This window comes from Falco rusticolus, chromosome 2, assembly GCF_015220075.1.
Source record: "Falco rusticolus isolate bFalRus1 chromosome 2, bFalRus1.pri, whole genome shotgun sequence".
In the NCBI taxonomy this organism is placed as follows: domain Eukaryota; kingdom Metazoa; phylum Chordata; class Aves; order Falconiformes; family Falconidae; genus Falco; species Falco rusticolus.
This window is the reverse complement of record NC_051188.1, coordinates 104,467,025-104,487,213: the sequence shown is the minus strand read 5'-3', so window position 1 is coordinate 104,487,213 and position 20,189 is coordinate 104,467,025. Positions and strand designations below refer to the sequence as shown.

The 20,189-nt window shown below is 35.7% G+C and overlaps 1 protein-coding gene across 1 annotated transcript in view; it reads left to right on the top strand.

Annotated features, from left to right (window-relative positions):
* NCAM2 (neural cell adhesion molecule 2) overlaps positions 1–20,189 on the top strand; it is a 306,656-nt gene that overhangs the window by 179,916 nt on the left and 106,551 nt on the right. The window contains exons 7-8 of the mRNA XM_037378231.1: positions 175–335; positions 7,569–7,714. Of these exons, the coding sequence (XP_037234128.1) occupies positions 175–335; positions 7,569–7,714 (307 nt within the window). The remainder of the gene's footprint in view (positions 1–174; positions 336–7,568; positions 7,715–20,189) is intronic.

Sequence of the window (20,189 nt, the reverse complement as noted above, 5' to 3'; positions counted from 1 at the left end):
CCCTTCAATACATGCTGCCAATTTATATCACGTGGGTCAATGCATTTTTGAGGCTAGCATAATAACATTCTCTTCCCTCAAATATTATTTTCAACATATTGATGCCTCCATAGCGCATTGTTTCAGAGTTTGGAACCTACCAGTTGATTTCTCCATTGTTCTTTTTTTTTTAAGGAATGGTAAACTTATTGAAGAAAATGAAAAATATATGCTGAGAAGAAGCAATACAGAACTAACAATAAGAGATATAAAAAATATTGATGCAGGTCCTTATATCTGTAATGTTAAAAACAAAGCAGGAAATGATAAAAAACAAACATTCCTTCAAGTTTTTGGTAAGTACTGCATAGTATGTTCCATCCTCCCTTTTTAAATGTAAACAGTAGGAAACTGAGGTGATAATTCACAAATTTCAGTGGAACAGTATTTCTGCTAGTTGTCTACTGGTGCAGCAAACCACTGTATAATTTTACAGCCTTTTCATCCCGGCTGGCTACTTTAACCTTTACACCTGAATTTAATTTTGAAAAGGCTGTCTGTGGCATTTGCTTTTCTACTATTCAGATACAGTACAATGGAGTGTTAAATTGTTAATTTTAATTCACTCTGCTTTTCCTTTAAAAGTTGGCTGCTTTAAAGAAAAGCAGGAAGAAAAAGAGAAGAAAATTCTGACAGGGGAAAACTACATTATTTGGTCTTTTAAGCAGTACTTTTTTTGATATGACACTATGCAGAGGTGTTCCTGATTTTTTAATTTGTTTTCCTTTCTTGTTTTTTTTTTTATTTTTTTTAAGTGCATGATTGCAGATGTAGTCACAAAAGTATTGTCTGATCTGACTTTCAAAGGATAAATGTAGTCACAGGAAACCCCTTTATTTTCTTTCTATGCTATACCACCCAATATTTGAAGTTTTATATAGCTGTAGCTAGTGAGAGTAGGCATCTGTGAGAATGTAGAAAACTTCCCTCAGAAACATTATGTAGGATCAAGGCTATAGATTACTTATGAAAAACCTACAAAAAGATAATGTGTTGGGTAGTTTTTTACAGTAACTATAGCTTGTCGTAGAGAGAAACACTATTCATATTTGAAGAGCTAAAGCATGTACTTAGGACCATGGAAAATTAAATTTAAGGTTCCAGTTAAAACTAATAATAATTTATACAAAGTGAAACAGTTCTAACAGGAGAGGGTAATTTAAAACTTGCATTGCAAGAGCTAAGCTGTTGGGTTGGATAATACTGTCCTTTGGGATCTGGGAGCCTGAGGCTGAAGCCATGTGTCAGGTGAGTAGGTCAGCTGTGTCTGTGTGCATTCCACTGCCTTTCCTATTTGAGAAGCTCTTCATAGCCCTCCATGCTGTGCTGTCTCCCGTGCTCCGTACTCCGGATGGGTTGCCTAACCATTGGGCTAATTTGTTGTTCTGAGGTACTTGAAAGTTATTCTCAATTACTTTTCAAAGGAAAGAAGATTAAATACAATTTTATATTTCATCCCACCTTCAAGATGCATTACATCTTGAAGTTTTTTTGGAAAACCGAAACATTTGATTTCCAAAATTGAACAAAAAATTAATAATAAAAAAATAAAGAACTAGAAAAGACTTGCTAGTTTTCATATGAGTTAGAGAAGTTTCAGACATAAATAATTTTGTTTATTGAGTAATTTTAAGTGTGGCTTAATTTTACTTAGTTTTTGCCTAGGGCAAGGTAACTTTTTTGTTGAAGGAATAGGGAAAGGGAGACACCAGACTAAGAGTAAGTACTTTCTATGTATGTTCTTCCATCTTTTATTAACCACTCTTCTGGGAACCCCCTGGAAAGCTAAATCCAAATTATTTAATAGATAGGATAAGTTTGATTCATTTTGAACCTGCACAACCTTTTTGTTTCCATGACATCCCAAACTCCTAAATTTTTTAAATAATTTCTTTCTTGCATGAAAAAAATGTTTCTTATGTTTAAAGCCTATTTATATATTTGGCTAAGAATTATAATTTTAAAATAAAAAGTGAAAGATACTTCCATATGTTCTTCACATCAAGTATAGTTTTCTCATTGGTTCATTTGTTTTCTAAGCTGTGAGCTTCCAGTCTATTTAGTTTCTCCTGCTGTGGGAGCTGTTATGAATCTTTGAACCACATGTTCCTGTGCTTTTCTGGTTACAATACCCTGTCTGTGAAATAATAAGCAGGAATGGTACACAGGGTTCACATTGTGGAGGAAAGTCTTGGTGTAGGTATTTTACATACATAATCAGTGGGAGGGCAGCCTGAGCTTATAAAAAACATTTCATTGGCATTTCAGTAGTTCCTGACAATAGTAGTTCCTGACATTCATGAAAGTCGAATGAATACCTCAAGATGCATTACAGAAGACCCTTTACAATTATTGTGTAATTTAAGCACATACTTCTTTTTTTTTAATACTTTCTAGATGTCTTTTTAAGTATAATCTGATTTTTTTTTATAGCAGGAAGTTTTTGCAGCTGTGTTTAATATGGCTTTTATTGGTTATTGAGAGAAGTATGTGCTATTATTAATTTATGATCTGTCACCAAGGCAGATGAGACGAAATGTAACAGACCTCTCCTGTCTTATACCTCTTAAATGTGTTCCAAATACTAAAATTCAAAATATTTGTATTAATTTAGGCCATCACAAAACATGTATCTTCGAACCAAAGAGGTTGTACTGAGTCTATGAGATTGGGGTGAGAAGCTGCATTTGTTTTACATTTACAGTGCTCAGAATACACCGAACTAGTTTCCCTTTAAGCTTAAGAAGTATATTAACATGTTTTGGCACGGATTTTGGTTTGGTGGTTATATAGATTTTTTTGCTAAGATACCATTCAATACATATATGGAAGCTCTTCATTTCAATTCACTGGAATAAATGACTCTGTAAAGGGAATCCATGGATCTCTGTACAGAACTATTGTACCTGCTCATCCTAGATATTATGAAGTAAACCAATGGCAGCTTCACAAAGTGCAATTCATGTGGTGTCAAAAGTTCATACATCTTCTATATTCCTTCTTCCTCCCTCATATGTCCTTACCTGTTTGGAACACCTCTACTTTTTTAAAATAAAAATTATACAGTCTACAATGTCAGTGATGCCGGTTCTCTCAAAAGACAAGTCGTAAATCCCTTTGTGTGTGAAGTAGTAATACCATTTTAACATGTACAAAGACTCAGGTTTATCATGCACTACATCAAGTCAACACTTCATACTGGTGTGTGTACTAATCCTTATTATGTCAGAAATCAAGTTTCAGGAATCTGTTTCTTAGAGATTTCCTTGTTGGGCTCTAGCTTTTTTGCTAAATTCAATTTGTACCAGCAGTTTCCAGGAGGATGGGGTTGCAGTTTTGCTACCTGATTCAAATGTGGCTGTGCAAGTAGATAGCATGAGTATGATTCCTCATGTATGATGTTAACCAAGAGATCCTATCAGGCAGCGATACAGACATATACTAAGCCTCTCACCAGTAAATCCATGTTTGTATTCATAACAAGCTGTCTAAAGCAGTTCTTTTGATGAGATACAATCAGGACTATCTCAAGCTTTATACATGTGCTGCTTCCCAAGTCCGATGAAACTCTTTTGTCAAAGGTATGGGTAGAACTCTGTGAATTCAATAAATTGTGTACCTTTTCCAAGGAATCAGTTGTAAGCAACCAGTCTAGAACCTCACACTGCTATCCATGTTCTTTTTAAACTTTTTTGGAAGCTATAGGTATACAGCAATGAGCTTAGCCCTTGTCTGAGATGAATCCAGAAGAGACCAAGAAAGGAACCTGAAAGAAACTTGTTCATTGAGGGAATGTTAGAGAACTTAACACCAACCTTCTCTGCTCAGACAGCAAACTTTCCAACCAGTAGATGTTATTTCTGTATTTGGCTGCATCACTCTGTTAATATTTTAAAAAGGCATGTCCGGTAGTAAGCAGTTATTTACCTTCCAAATAAAGTAATTTTAATTAAACTTAAGCATAACTCCTTTCCACATTTAAGCCTTCTTTCATTTCAGTCAGGTCATTCAGTTTACAATTTTTCAAGTACATTATAATACAAATATTTCAATATTTTTGACTGAAGAAACCAGCAAAGACCTGAAAGCTTCCTGGATTTATTTTCCAAGATGCTATATTTTCATTTGTTTCATGTTTGCCAAAGTATGGCAAGCAAATGCAAATTCACTTTGAGAATGATCTTGTCAATTTAGAAAGAACAGTTAAATTGGGGGTGGGAAACAACTGCGTCAGTATTTCTGTCAATACTAGACTTGGCACTCTGAAATAAATATTGTTATTTACATGTACACATAAGTATTTTAATGTTTTTCCAGTATCCAAATTGTCATTAGAAAGTTGTCAAATACTGTTAAAACTTCTAGTCAATAGCAAATTATGACTCATGACCTACAAAAGTGAAGCAATTAAACAATATCCACCATATGAGCTCTCTTCTTCCTAGGAATAACTGTCAGCTAGATAAATTTGATGTTTAATCAGTGCTTATTTCTTTAAATGTCAGCTGCTTATGTCTAAAATGTCAAGATAATTTTTTTGTCTTGCAGTGATCCATCTGAAGAAGGCCTTACAAATTTAGAATATGTCTAAGATTTAAAATTGAAAATTATTAATTATGTTTTAGAACATGCATAATCTGGAGCAGATCCTATTGTTTTTCATGTTGCCCAGATGGGGATATCCTCATGTTATGGAAATAATTAATTCCAAATTTTTGGAAATTTCTGGCATAAAATACTGTAGATTATACCTTTCTGATGAGTGGTATATCTGCTATAGGTCTTTCCTTGTTTCCAGGGTTGATATTATAATCAAAGGAAAGAAAGGAAAGAGCAGATTATATTGTAGCTCAGAGACAGAGCTACAGAGTACCTTGGTACCAAGGTAAATTATTTCATAGGCATTTGGATGATCCTCAAAGTGAGAACAATAACTGAAGTTATTTTTAAGTTTAACATAGTTATCTTGTCTCTCAAATTCTTTTTTGTAGTTCTTTCAACTGGCATCCCTTGTTGTACCACTGAGGAGAGTTTCAGCCTTTCTCAGCCAAATTGATGTTATGTTAAAGCAGTTATGCTTTGCTTACTACCTTCTACTGCTTCCAGTAAAGCTGGATTCAGTTGACATTTCAAGAGCCCCTGATCACTCAGGGTATTTCCTTTCTGCACTCACCGTACTTTATATCTTAATGAAGCAGTATATTGGTTCAGTGGTTTGTTAGGTAAAATATTACTTATTTTTCGTCTCTATGCAGTAAACACACAATAGATTATTTGTAATAGGCAAGGGTGAACAGACAGTAGACAAGCAACAGAAGAAGTATAGAGATAAGGAATGAGAAGTGAGACCAAGAATGGTGTGGTGGAAATGAATAAAAGAGAGGTATGTGATGTGTCTGCATATAGCATATGTGAACCTTGTTTTGTTAGTTATTTTTATTGGTGGTGCTGAATGCAGAAGCTTTGAGACAACAGTCATAAATGAAATAGTGGTCATAAAAATAAACAGAAGACCAGACATAAGGAAAATATTTTTCACCATGAGGACAGTCAGGCACTGGAACAAGCTGGTGAGAAAGTCTCTATTCTGGGCATTTTTCAAGATGGTGCACAACAAATCCCTGAGCAATCTGAACTGAACAGTCTGTTGACTGTGCTGATGAGGAGGTTGATCAAGATGACCTCCTGGAGTCCCTTCAACCTGAATTATTCTCTTTCCCCTTTTGATCCACTAAAAACATTAGTCCTCTGCACAGCATATGCTTTAGTAACTGCTTTAGAAAATAGATTACCTCTCTGTTTATTTTCTGCTTCATATACAATATACCATAGTAGGGCTTCCACAAAAGCAAAACTCGGGAAAACTTCCTAGAAAATACATTGCTTTCAACAAGTGTACTTAATGTTGACAAACTCAATGTTAAGAGCTGCCGTAACTTAATTCACTCATATAAACTTAATTCATTGCTTTTGGGTCTAAACATATTCTGTCATATTCTTATTACATGATTACATGTTGGGTTTTACAGTGGGATGAGTGTCTGCTTCAATATGTAAAGATAGGTTCAGAGAAACTTATTAATGATTATATATGAGTGAATATGTAGAACCCAAACATTTTTAATTAAGATACTTGAATGCCATGGAAGAGAGTAATATTCTATGCACATTTTACAACTAGTTCTTCTATGATACTGTACAAACAAATCCCCTAAATAAAAGTGTTCACATGTAACCAGAAATTGTATTGCATATGTAAACAACCTGACAAGGTACAGTACAGTTTGAGAGCTGTATTTGCTGTGTACTCGTGGCTATAAAGTGGAATGATTTGAAGAATGTAAACAATATTTGGAATTTTTCAAATGTATCTTACTACCAATTTACACAGTAAGTAAAGATGAACAGGTTTGTATCAGAGGACTCTGCAGTTCTTAAGTGTTAAAAACAGTACAATATGTTTGTTACCCAGGGATTTTGTTAAATTCAGTGATTTCTGTAAGGCAGTTAGATATTGCTAAAGATTACAGTCCAAGAATATGAATATACTTTATTTTTTCCAAATAATTTGTATTTGAAGACAAACACAGATTATTGCAGAATCAAAGAATGCCAAAGAATGAGTCAGGAAGGCACCTCTGGAGACCATCCAGTTCAACCCCCTGATCAGAGCAGGGTCAGCCAGAGCATGTCTCAGAACCATGTATAGCTGGGGTTTGAATATTTTCAAGGATGGAGACTCCAGAGTCTCCTGAGCAGCTTGTTCTACCATTTAGTCACCTTCTCAGTAAGAAAGGTTTTTCCTCTTCCTGTGTTTCAGTTTGTGCCCATTGCCTCTTGTCCTGTCACCAGGCACCACTAAGAAGATTCTGGCTCTATCTGTAATCACCTCTATCAGATATTTATATGCATGGCTAAGATCCCTGGAGCCTTCTCTACTCAGGGGTGAATTGCTGGCTCATTGTCAACTTCTTCTGCACCAGGACACTCTGGACCTTCCCTGCAGAGCTGCTTGCCAGCCAGCCAGCACCCAGACTGCACTGATGCATGGAGTTATTCCTGCCCAGGTGCGGGGCCATCATGGAATCACTGAATCTTTGCTTCATTCCTGAAGTGCCAGAGGGTAGCTAGAGCAGGCTAGTACCTAAGGGACAGTGGGCCAGGAGGAAAATAGGCAATCACAGCAACCAAGGAAGGGGCTCATCAGCCAGGACCTATTCCACACTACCCCAGTGAGGGAGCAGGCGGCCCTGAGGGTGCCAACCATGCTGAGCCAGGAGTCCAGGTCATCTGCATACAGAGATGGTTCTCATGCAACTTGAAGTCTGAAGAGTTTATCACTCTTATAGATGGTAACATTAAACCTTTAGTTCATCCTAAGTACAAAAAAACCCAAACAAACCACAAAAAAAACCAAATGTGAATGTACTTTAACAAAAAAAAAAAAAAAAAAAAAAGTGGTTTAAAAAATAGACTTTGACATGACATTCTTTGTGCAGGATGAGTAATGTAATTTGTATTTTTAACAGTACAGCCTCAAATAATACAACTTAAAAATGAAACCACGTTTGAGAATGGGAAAGCCACGCTCATCTGTGAAGCAGAAGGAGAACCAATCCCAGAGATTACTTGGAAGAGGGCCATTGATGGAATAACCTTCTCGGAAGGTGACAAGGTAAATCAGCCTTTAATGTCTAAAGTATCTAAATATGTACTGTCTGGCTAATATTTTTATAAGCAGAAAATTAATTTAGAAATAGATTAATTCTATGTTCTTCTGGAATTGGAAGGAATTTCTACTTTCCAAGGTAATAACAGCAATGTGGAGATTCTAAAAATTAAATTTAAAAAAAAAAAAACAAAAAGCAATTAAAGTGCTGAAAGGTAATTCATCTTATCAGGCCTAAATTTTCATATATAATCCTTAAGAGTTTCAGTTTCATCTTGATCATAATGGCTGCCCATAGCCTTTCTTGAATATGTTTAGACCCTTTCCATTGTTTCTCAAAATGCAGTGGAGCCTATAAAAGTCTGAAATAAAATACTCTGAATACTTCGGTGTTCTTTATTTCCCACTTCTGAAGCGTTGGGGTTTTTTTCCCCATTTTTCTGTTACATTTTTCTTTACACAGAGCAAGTAGTCTATAACTAAAAATAGAGCCTATTTTCCTATTTTGTTTTCCCATTTTCATGTTTTATTAAAAAAGTAAGTTGAATAAAGGTTACAGTATGACGATGAAGAAAGTCGGTTACAGTAGGAACAAAACCTGTAATTAGATGGGATGGTGAAAGCAAAGGAAACTGTAATGTTATTCCTAACCATGCAGATAACAAGCTCTTCCTACAGAGCCCTTTTTCCTTTTGAACAAGTTTTTTTCTTAATTCCCTTACATAAACTATAGATTTTCACTGTGCTGGTTAAAGTATGAGATGCCATCTTCCTGGCTGGCTAATTCTGAATTTTAACTCCAGATAGCCAAATAGCTAAATACTGGCTTCTTGCGGATGTTTGCGTATTCATAGGTGTTGTTTAAAAAAACCAATTGACAAACCTACATTGCAGTCATGCTACTGAGGGAATTAGATACATAGTAAGTCACTCAGTGTATAGGGAATTGCTGTATATTAGGGAATTACATATTTCCATTATTTGTGCTCTCAAGGTAAATGTCTGGTCTGGTCTAGTCTCGGACTTGACCTTTTCTCTAATTGAGGCAGTTTATGTGAGACTCTGTCTGCCATTTTCCTGCTATGTCATTTCAATTTTGCAGCAAGATAACAGTATTTATATAGTATTTTTTTCTAATAGTTTTGCATTAAAATGAAGTTTATCTTCTCCTTAAATATTTCAAGTCAAAGGTCATCTTTCTGACCCACAAAGACTACACTTGGTTCAAAGGCTACAAGTGTAGGCTTCCACTTCTGTTTGGAATGTTTGTAAAAAAACTTTCTTATATCAGAAATGAAAAATGAAAGCAAATCACAGAAACAAGATTAACAATGTTGGTGCAGTTGAAACCTGAAGTTTATCCAGTGCTTATATAAGACATTATTACATTCTTAATTCAAACTGCAGATGGTTAAACTGTCTAGACATGTTACTGTAGCTTTCTCTGAACTGTGGCTCGACTGAGTAATACTGAAAACCAAACTAAAACCTATATTCACTTTCTACTAGTGTGCTGATACACTATATGTGGATGATAAAAAGATGAGAATAAATGCAGTTATATGGTTTCCTTTTTTTCTTGCCAATGAGAGAACTCCGTGTATAGCTCATGGGAGAGTTTATGCTTAATGTTGAATAAGTTTTCTGTAATAGTCTATATGTTCTTGAGCTATAAAATATGCTGCTGGATTTACCCTGTGGTTCTCAATATCCAGGGTGCCAAAGCCTTGGCTTGTGCTTTACTACCAATTTAGGTGAATACAAAACGAAACTGGTAGTAATTAAATTGTTCAATAATTGTTGAATAATACAGCAATGTTTTGCACACAGGAAGAGAAGGAAAAAGTGAACTGAAGAAAGTGGGGAAGAAGGGGGGGGGGCATTGTAACATAGTTTTTAATTGAAAATATTACTTACATGTGATAACTTTTGAAGTAATGTCTAATCACCAGACATACTTGCATAAACATAAAAATCATCATCTACATTCAGTGAATTAATCTTTTGAATTTTTTACCAGTTTTAAAACATTTTTTAGTACAGACTGCACTTTATACAAATTTTTTGTTGAATTAAGAATATCTTTAGGGGGTTATTTTTTTCTGTGGAAGATGGAAGAACTGTTCTAATTATAATATTCACATAATGATGATTAAAAAACACAGAAAGTCTTGCTCTTATTTTTTAATTATTTTATTTCTTTTAGTATGTAGATCCTCAATTATGTCATTCTTGTTTTGCTAAAATGCAAGTATACCTTGTGTGGATAAGGGAGAAGTCTGAATGTAAGATCATTCTTAGCCTGCATGGATTCAAAATATTTCTTTCAAATGATAGATAGGGCTTATAACCAGGACATAGACTTTTCTGAGTTTTGAAATGATTATGTCCAAAAGAATGGAAAATATGCACCAAAGTCATAGATCAAAGAAATAACCCTGCTGGGCTTAAGGAGGATAATGTTAATGAGTGAGAGGTCTATAATTATCTCTTAGGAAAATATAGCTTTGATAAAGGATTTTCAGTACATCAGAAGTGTGTACTTGAAAGTTGAAGGCAAGTGAGTGCAAACCAGAAGCAAAGAAGCCTTTTCTTCTCATTTTATGAGTTAGCCTTTGGAACAATCTACCTCACAGTGTGTGGTCCTTCTTACACTGAGAATTTGAAATAAAGGTGGCTTTCCCCTTCCTCTGACCTCTCTTGAAATTTTAAATGGAAAGTTTTCCAGGAGGTCACATTAGGTGACTTCTGTAATCCTTTTATGGCTCTATAACCCATAAATACATGAGTGTGTAACCCTGAGTAAATGAATGATTATGTGTGACAGAAGGTGTTTGGCTCACCCTTAAAGATTTGAAAATGGAAATGAACATCTAGTCCAAGATTCATATGCTATTGCAGTGTCAAGCCAAAACTCTCTGCTTGGTGCATATACTCTGCCTCTGCACCTCTAGTCCCTGACTCCCCAGTATTGTAAGTCTTTTCACTAACATTCCAACCTGGCCATGCCTCTTCTGGCTGTGGTTCAAAATGCCATGTTGCTACAGACCTCTGTGGATCCAGCAGGCCTGGCCCTTTTCCCAGTGAAAAGAGCAGGCAGGAGAAGTGTTGCTTTTTGTAGAACAGAAGGAAGGATATTGATTGGATTTGGTTTGCTGTAACCACTTATAAAATAGATTTTGAAGATGCACATACATATCTACACATATACCTGAAGGAGAGCGTATCCTGATCCTCTGAACAAAAATGTCATTGGTTGCTGTGCGGACTGCAGAACTGTGAGGGCAGTTTCACGCTCTACTTTTCTAGTATCTGATTCTAGCAGAAATATGAAAGCTGACCAATGTTGCTTGTAATTACCATTTCAAGCCTTGTTTTGGAATACAAATGACAATAACAGATGGGGCTTGTTATGAGACAGTTTCACCACTGTATGCAGCATGTGTCCAAAGAGGCAATCTGCTCTGAAGAATTTATGATCTAAACATGTAAAATGAATGAATGAAGTCAGTGCAGAGAGGTCACAGTCCAGAACCTGGTACTCAGCTTTGATCATGCCTCAAGTGTGGGGTAACTGATTAACAGAAAAATGAAACAAACAAAAAAAAAGATAATTTGCAACTTGGATGTTGGACTTAAGACATATGAAATTATACTGTATTTGTCTATATTTGACACAGATTCACCAAATGTCTTTAAAATATGTTAAAGTATTCTTCTTGTATCCACAAGTAAAAAAAAGAAACAAAAAAAAAAAGAAAAAAGAAAAAAAGTGATTTTAACCTCATAATGTAGACTACAGAAATAGCTTGAGTTCTGCTTCCTTCCGTCTACCTACTATTACAATAATAATCTGGCTGTCCCCATGAAATTTCCTGTAACATTGTTTTTAAATATTGCAGAGCTCAGACCAATAGTTAAATTCTTTTCCAAGTTTGAATTTGCTTTATGTTGGCATGCAAATCATAACTATTTGTAGCTTGTAGAGTTTTTCACAGTTTTCATGGTCAGACAACAGGCAAATGTGAAGAATTTGGGGGATGTTTTGTCTTTTCTTTGAAAGGTCAACTCTGCCTCCCCCTATGCCTGTTAACTCCACTTCAGCTATTACGAGAGTTAGTAAAAATAACCTGATTTTTTTTTTACTCCCTGTGAAAGTTGTCACTGCACAAAAAGAAGCAGTGTTCCAGTGTCAGCAAATTGCGTTGCCTTTCTTGCGAGATAGTAGTGAGAGCTCTGTTACATTTTTTCACATCCAGGATCAGGTCTTTATTTGAAATGAATCACCCAAAATGAGGAGATGAAGCTGTATCTAGGGTATTTTACTTGATTCCAGGAGATTTCTTTCTTTTTTTCTGAGCTACAAATCCCAATCTTTGTAAATTAATCTCAGGAACTTTTGTTCTTTGAATAATTGGAAAAAATATAAGAGGCAAGTTCCTTGCCTTATAGAAGAAAATTTTTATAACCTGTTTCACCTATGTGTTGTGTGAACGGCTTCTACTTACAATATCATAGAATATTTTTCCTGTTGTAATATTAGCATATCTTAGCCTGCAGGCCAGAACAGTTTATGTAGCCAGCTGCAGCTGTGTTTGATTATGCAGTTGAGACATTCTGCAAACAAATCAGTCAGGCATTACATATTTTTTGTATTTTGTTCTTAACACCAAAATTAATCGTGATGGGCTTCACATTGTAAGGCTATATAATAGAAGAGTAAGATTATTGTGACTGGAAAGAGAAGTTAAATAAATGGACATGAGAGTGAGTAGAAAGCAGGAAGGTGGCCTTAAATGTTAGGTAATTAGTGCTGTTGGGAATATACAGATTTATACCCTGTGACATATGCAAAACATGGAGCACATACGAGCACTGGATACTACTATACTCTCACCAGTCGTCAGATCTATAGAAATCTGCGTACGTTTTGAGGCTCCTTCATCTTCTCTATGGCACGTTCAGCTACACTAATATGGAGTTGGGACAAACTGTCCAGTGAAATAGAAGAAGCTAAACACAGAGTGGACAGTCTTGGGAGGTAACAGTATTTTAGTAGGAAGATTCATTTGGGAGGGGTAAGATTGCACGCAGTTAGAAATGAAAAACAGCTTCCCTGGGTGAGCTGAGGAGTAAAGCTGCAAGCCAATGTGGATATTTCAAAGTCCTTAAGTAGCCCAATCACTCATCTGAGTTCCACATGCTCTTTCAGGTAACACCACCTGCAGTAATACGTAAATGAAGCCAAAACTGAAGCTAGAAATCACCTCTTCCCCAACACAGGCTTGGTTGGTGTTTATATTGACAACTCAATAATAAATCCCTGCTACGTGGCCAAAGGGCCCTTCAGATTTGTTCCTCTTTTAGGAGATAAATGAAATGCTTTGTTACCCAGACTAGACCCAAATGGCTTTACATACACACAGCCATGTATGTATTCGTGTTGTGTGAATGTGAGTGATTGTATTGGTATTATACTAGCTCAGAATTCTCTCATTTGTGCAAATTTTTCTTTTCAGTAAAATTTTAAGGTCAGTTTCCATTGGGACATAAATAAGTAAACAGAGACAAGGTTCTTGATTCTATAAAGATAACAAAAAGCCAAGAATGTTTAAAACTTAATAAATCTTCTGTAATAAAAGCTTAGACAACCTAGAGAAAAAAAGATGTTTATTTAGGAACGTCATGAATTTAATCAATTGTTTAACATGATACCTTAAATTAAGTACAAAGGTTTTGTTCATTCTGTAAATGGATAATCATAGTTCTAACAAATTTATATTACAAACTTCAGAATTCTCTCTCATTTAGTCCATTTTGCTGATGTACTACCTATGCACCAAGTAGATATTTTTGGGTGTTTTTTATGGGTTTTGGTGCTGCATTTACTGCCTGAAATGAAGCCATACAGGCTTGGAAATGGCATTTCTTTCCCTTCCAATATTAGCTTTTTCCACTGAGTCATCAGTGATGATATTCCCCGTGTTACACTAATGAAGACTGAAATTATCAGGGAACTTTTTATGGACCAACATTTCCTATGATACCAGTGGAGCTTGGACTTGAATATTCATTCATTCCTTCCACTACACAAAAGATCATTTCTTGAGCTTCTGCCTAAGTATCAGTTGAATTATCTGCTAATGGTTTAATAACTTTCAACTTGTCTGATGAAATAGAGATCCTGTATCTGATGATACATTAAGTCATACAGCCACACTTTTTACACTGGAGTAATTTGGTAGTATTACATAGTGTTACATTTTCTATGTACCATGGAAACTCCTAGGAAATTATCAAAATCAATGGCACAGTCAACAGTGCAGTGCTGGCAAAATGTATTTTAATCTATTAAAACCTGTCAGCAGTTTTCTTGACCTCAAAGGTAGTTTGAATACCCTTGCATATTAGGAGAAAATAAGTATTTAGACTTTTGGCAAAACCAAGATGAAAGCAAATAACCTGGATTCTCTTTTTCAATCTCGTTTGTTTTGTTTAACAATTTTTCTACACTCTTTGTAATGATTAGTTCTTAGTAATTTATTAATGTCCTTAATATACTGTTAAAAAAGCACATTTTCCTATCACAGTTTCACTGTACCATCTCCTTGTGTGCATCTACACATATGCTATCTACCTATTAATGCCAGTTCTCAGATTTCAAACACAGTCAGGTTATGGCAGTTTAACGTGACAGTGCTGATGGCCCAGTGTACGTCTATCATCTGTGAAAGGATGCTGGGCAACCTAACCTAAAGCATAATGCAAGAGTCTTATTTCTTTGCATTGGGAAAAGTGAAGACTGCACAATCCCTTACTGACAGCTTCTGAAATTCAGCAAACTATTTCTCAGGACTGCGTAACTGAACCATAGGTTTGAGCTCTGATTCATGGTCAGAATAACTCCCATCTCTGCACGGACTCAACATGTGTTATTAAAATTTCTAAATGTTGCAATAACATAAATAACCTAAATAATGTTACCAACAATAAGCTGGGTTTTGTCTTTCTATAAATTTCTGCTTTTACAAATCAAGTAGTGACATTTATGCCAAAGGTCAATGAAATAATAGCATGTGGTAATCTTTACCTTACTACAAGCTCATTATCTAACATGCTTTAATATGTCTTGTAGGTAGCTGATACATAATGTTAAAGCCCTCAGGGTGATATTACTTGGTAAAAATTTATTGAATTAACAAGTACTCTATAAATGTTCCATTTCTTAAAATAGTATACAAAAGTGGATATTTAATACAGAATTTTACATTAAGAATACAGTTTAGTGAATATTTAGAGTTCCAGACTGAAAAAATACCATTTTACCAGCACATTTCAGAAGCGTCATTTGGAGTTATGGTCTGTAGAACAAAATATATTTTCTGTTTTAATTTAGAAAATGTAAAAATAAGTACAGAATCTCATCAGAAAGTACAGTTGCTTCCTTTACAGCTTTTTAATGTAGAGGAAAAAAAAAATAATTAGTATATATTGTGATGAGACAAACATAATGTTTATGGTATGGAACATGTGATGTTATTTAGACCACAGTTACCAGTGCTTCCTTATCGCAAATTCAAAGTGATTTCAGTAATACCAAAACTATAGTAAACTCTATTGAGATAAAACTCTCACTATCTCACCCAAAAGCAACACTGTAGGCATTTAAAATTAAGAACTCTAAGAACTTTAAGATTCATGGATATTCTTTAAGAATTCCTGAACTCACAGGTCATCATGTCATCATATTTAGCAAATATGCCCTAATTAAACAATTGTTACAAATAACCCTAATTATGTTTAAAAATATTTACAAATTCTGTATGAAAATGTACAGATTTATATAAATAGATTGTTCTTTTTGTCTTTATTACCTTTACCATCATATTTGTTAAAAAAAAATTGTATGGCTATAAAATATTATACATGCATCATACACCTTGTAGCAAATGCCAAAATATTAAATAATATGGGTGTGGGGGTGTGTGTTGCTGAAGAGATATCCTCAGCAAATGTATGTTTTGGCAATTTCATTGGTAACTGTTTCTTGGATAAGATGTTGGGAGGTAGTAGCTGTACAAAAGAGAAGGAGAACTCTTACCCTTAACCAGCAGCCCACCAAGAGGCCATCTGCTGCCCCTAGTCTCCTCTGCTCCAATGTGGATCCTTCCCACAGGCTGCAGTTCTTCAAAAACTGTTCCCGCGTGCGTCTTTTCTGCAGGGTGCAGTCCTTCAGGAACAGACTGCTCCAGCAAGGGTCCCATGTCCTGCCAGGAGCCTGCTTTGGAGCGGGCTCTCCATGGGCTGCAGCTTTTTTAAGGGCACATGCACCTGCTGTGGCATGAGGTCTTCACATGCTTCAGTGTGGATATTCACTCCACCATGGACCTCCATGGGCTGCAGGGGGACAACCTGCTTCAACATGGTCTTCACCACAGCTCCAGGGGAATCTCTGCTTGGGTGCCTGGATCACCTCCACTCCTTCTTCCTTCTCCCACCTTGGTGTCTGCAGGAGCTTGTTTCTCACACTTTTTTCCTCATTCCTCTTTTTCCTTTCCTTCCTCACCCAGAAAACTGATTACCTTCCTTCAGGCTGCCCTCTCTCCTCCCAGTTTGCCTGCATACCTGAGAATCCTAGAGCTGTGACTAATTTTTTTAGCTGTGATTAATTTATCCACATGGTGTCTCCAGTTTATGTGTTATTACAGATGTTTCTTCAGCAATGTACTATGCATAACTTCTGATAATTTAATTTAATAATACATATTCCTTACATTTCCTGAATTGTGCAGTGGAGTATGAAATGCTTTAAGCTGACTGAAAATAAACTATAGATTGGTTCTAGGGTTTTGCTTCTCAGTAATGCTTTCCCTAGCAGAATGACATACGGGGTTTTATGCTACCATGTTGCAATCTCTGCTTTCTACATTGTTTCAGACTCTAGTAGCAGCATATTTTTTCATAATAGTTTCCACCCAATTTGACTGATATGTTCAGCATAATCTTTTATTTATATACATACATATAAATAAATTTTAAAATGTAATTAGATAAAACCTATTGGATGATACCAGGTAAATAAAATAACTAGAAAACAAATATTTCTATGCCTTTTCAGATATGTCCAGCGTAGCTCATTTTCTCCATTTTACATGCTACTGCAAAAATTTTCTGTTGTTTCTTCCATTCCAAAAAGCCATACAGAATTGTCAGGCTTTGTGAACAAAGGCATTTTATTCTGTGAGGTCTGGATCTGGGTCCTTCTTGCAGACAATTCACCTGCTCTTCATGACTTAAATTATGCATTTCTGGCTTCTTGTGCCTTTCCTTCCCCTAAGGAGGCCTTGTTGCATATCTATTGCACTGCAGGACTCCCCCTCATCCCAGTTTCCAGACAGACTTCCTATGTGCTCTTTAGCCATAGTAACTTTAATAAAATATACATCACCTTCACAGAAAACTGGAAAGGATCCCAAGCTGCATACAAGCACTGAACAAACAAATAAGAGAAAGTAAAATTTTGATCCCCTCCCCACCCCCACCCCCCAAAAAAAAAAGCCCATGTTGTGCTGCTCTGTGTTGCATAGCTGTATACCTTCACCACATCAGTTATTCCTGCAAGTAAAGCTAAACTTTATCATGATCTAAACCTGAATTCTATGAAAATGAATGTAAATATATAATGCATTAAGCTCAGCTTGAGTTTCTCAGAGTAGCTGTCATTTTAAAGGTTCCTTTGTATTCTTCCATAGCAGTTTTGTGAGCAAGAGGGGCATACAACCCATATTTACCCAAGAATTTGTTGTCAGTCCAAGTAATATTTTATCAGTTTATACAAAATAAAACTATGCTTCCTTCCCTGCCTCTGGTCAATCTAAAGGTACCTTTGTCCATTTTGTACTGCAGTAAGCTTACATGCTTTGTCTTCATGGGTTTCCAGCTAAAAGTTGTTTTGGTTTCTTTTGTTGTTTTGGGCTTTTTTTTCTTTTTTACTGTTTTCCCCTGTTAAAGTTACAGAACTGCCTCCCCCATTCCTAATTAAGACAAAGAGCTAATGTTTGCTAGTTAGATCTTCACCATATATGGTACTTAGCAAAGAGCTAACCAGAAACAAATTCAGATAGTTACCTGATGATTAGGGACTTGCTATCTTTAAGCAAACTGAAATCACCTCAGACCAAGGTGACCCCTGGCAAGTCCCAAGACCCTGCACTGGAGCAGAGCTCTTACTAGCAACAGGAGAACCATGCGTACTGGGCTACAACCCCTGCCCGAAGGAAAGCTGGGATCCTAGTGCTTGATGTTTTCGTGTTCTTTCACAGTTTCGTAACTCCATCCGTATGGGCGGTTCAGTGTGGTACAGTGGTAGAGTTTGACTGTACTAGTTACTTCTACAGCTGCAGTCATTTATACTTCAGATTCGAATTGACCCAAACAGAAACAGGACCAGATTGAAGTTCCAAGTCAGAATAACCATACCTGTTGCTACTGATGCTGTATATATTTAATAGTGAGTATTCTTGTTGAGATGCACAGAGATTGAGTAATACACTGAAGAATGAATTCTGGCAGATCACATAGAACCCATACTGACACATGTTTGGGGTCATATTCTTATGCTAGAGTCCTCCCTTACTCATCCTTTGCAGGAAGACCTTGTAACTCCAATGTGCATTGAAGTTACAAATGCTTTGCAAGCATTTTAAAGATTGAACAAAGCTGATGTATAATCACCTGTGTCTTACTCTCATTTATCCAAAGAATCCAGTCACAATAAGATTTGATTGTCTAAAGTAAGATGTAGCTGTATAGTAAAATCATTATTTTTAGTGGCTGTTTTATATGAGGTCTGTATTACATAAAAGCATTGTACTTAATGGTCTTATTCCTGAGAATTTTGCTGGTTTGGATCCATCTGAGTCAGCTATATTAATGGCATCACAGCAGTGTTGGAGTAGATTCAGAGCAGCAAAATTCTTAGATATAAAACCTTTAAATACAGTATTTACGATTGAATCAGAATTTCTAATACAAAGTACTTAAGTAATTATTACAGTTTTAATATTTCTGTTATAAACACTCATTTGTCGTTACTATTGTTATTTTCTGTGACCAACACTAATGTTTGTTTTCCTCTACAAGCTTTTTTCAGATGATGCTAATATTTTTGCCATTAATAATCATCAACCATTTCTTTCTTGTGATTTGCATCTTTAGCACAAGTAATCTTGAATGGCTGATCATCATATTTTTTCTCTTTATTATTTCTCTTTCATACATTTTTGTGAGTAAAAACCAATCAAAGGAAAGAAGTTCAGTGTTCTGTTTCATGTCTTAGTGGTTTTGGTGTATCATATGTCCTGTGTCATCTCAAAACATAACAACTTAAGTTTGAAAGAAATGCCAGCATGAATCAATCAAATATCAGTTCATAATTTGTAAGAGTTATATGAAGCTTTCAAGAATACATTTTTCCCGAGATTGTACATGCTGTTAACAACCTGCATAGATCTCATTACTATTTCCATCTGAATTCTTTAAAAGTAACTGCTATGTCTGCAGATGAACAGAAAATCAAAACAAACGTTATTTTTTTTTCTTCAAGATTAATTTTTTGTGACGTCCCTGGTGTCACACTATAGATCTACAAAGAATAAATTCTTCAGTAATTTCTTCCTTGTGGAAATACAAATTCTTAACAAATACAGGAGTCTGCAGCATGCTGACATATGTTTAACCAGCTGCAGTTCTAAAAGAATCACAAGGTCTCCTATAAAAATCACTGAAGTCCAAGACACTGCTGTAGCATTATTCTGCTTCACTGGACGTTAAGGCATATGCACGTAGCAATACTCTGGAATTTTCTGCTGTCTCCAACAGGTGCATGGATAAAATACATTTACCTGAAGAAAATGGGAAATATTGTGAATATACCATCCATAATCCAGAAGGGAGCTTCCATCAGCTTCTACACGATGATGGCTGTTGTGACTAACAGCCCTTTCTCATCATCAAAGGTAGATTTTTAGATTAGGAATTGCTGGTCACTTACATTAATAGACTTCTGGAATTTTATCATCATTTAGTATCAGTACGTCAGGTTGCAGAAGTTCTTATCTTTCATGCTGCTTCAAGGAACAGTTTCATGAGCAATTATGACCTGCTTAAATCTCACGTATAAGAAACATTAGCCTGAAGTATGTGATCTGAGGTTTTCCTCTCATGTGGATATCAACACAACCCGAAATCAGAAAGCATCCTAAAAAATATTGTTATTCATGAAATTCCAAAGGTGATTCTGTTAATCAGTATTTGTTTTTTCCTTGAAAATTCAGTGATGTGTACTCAGAACATGACCGAGACAACGTAATGAGTTGGCAGGTTTTGACAATTTGATCTGAAGAAGGAAGAGCTAGGCATAAAATTAAAACAGGTTCTTTATAATATTTTTGATACTTCCCATCCTGCAATGTGAGGATCT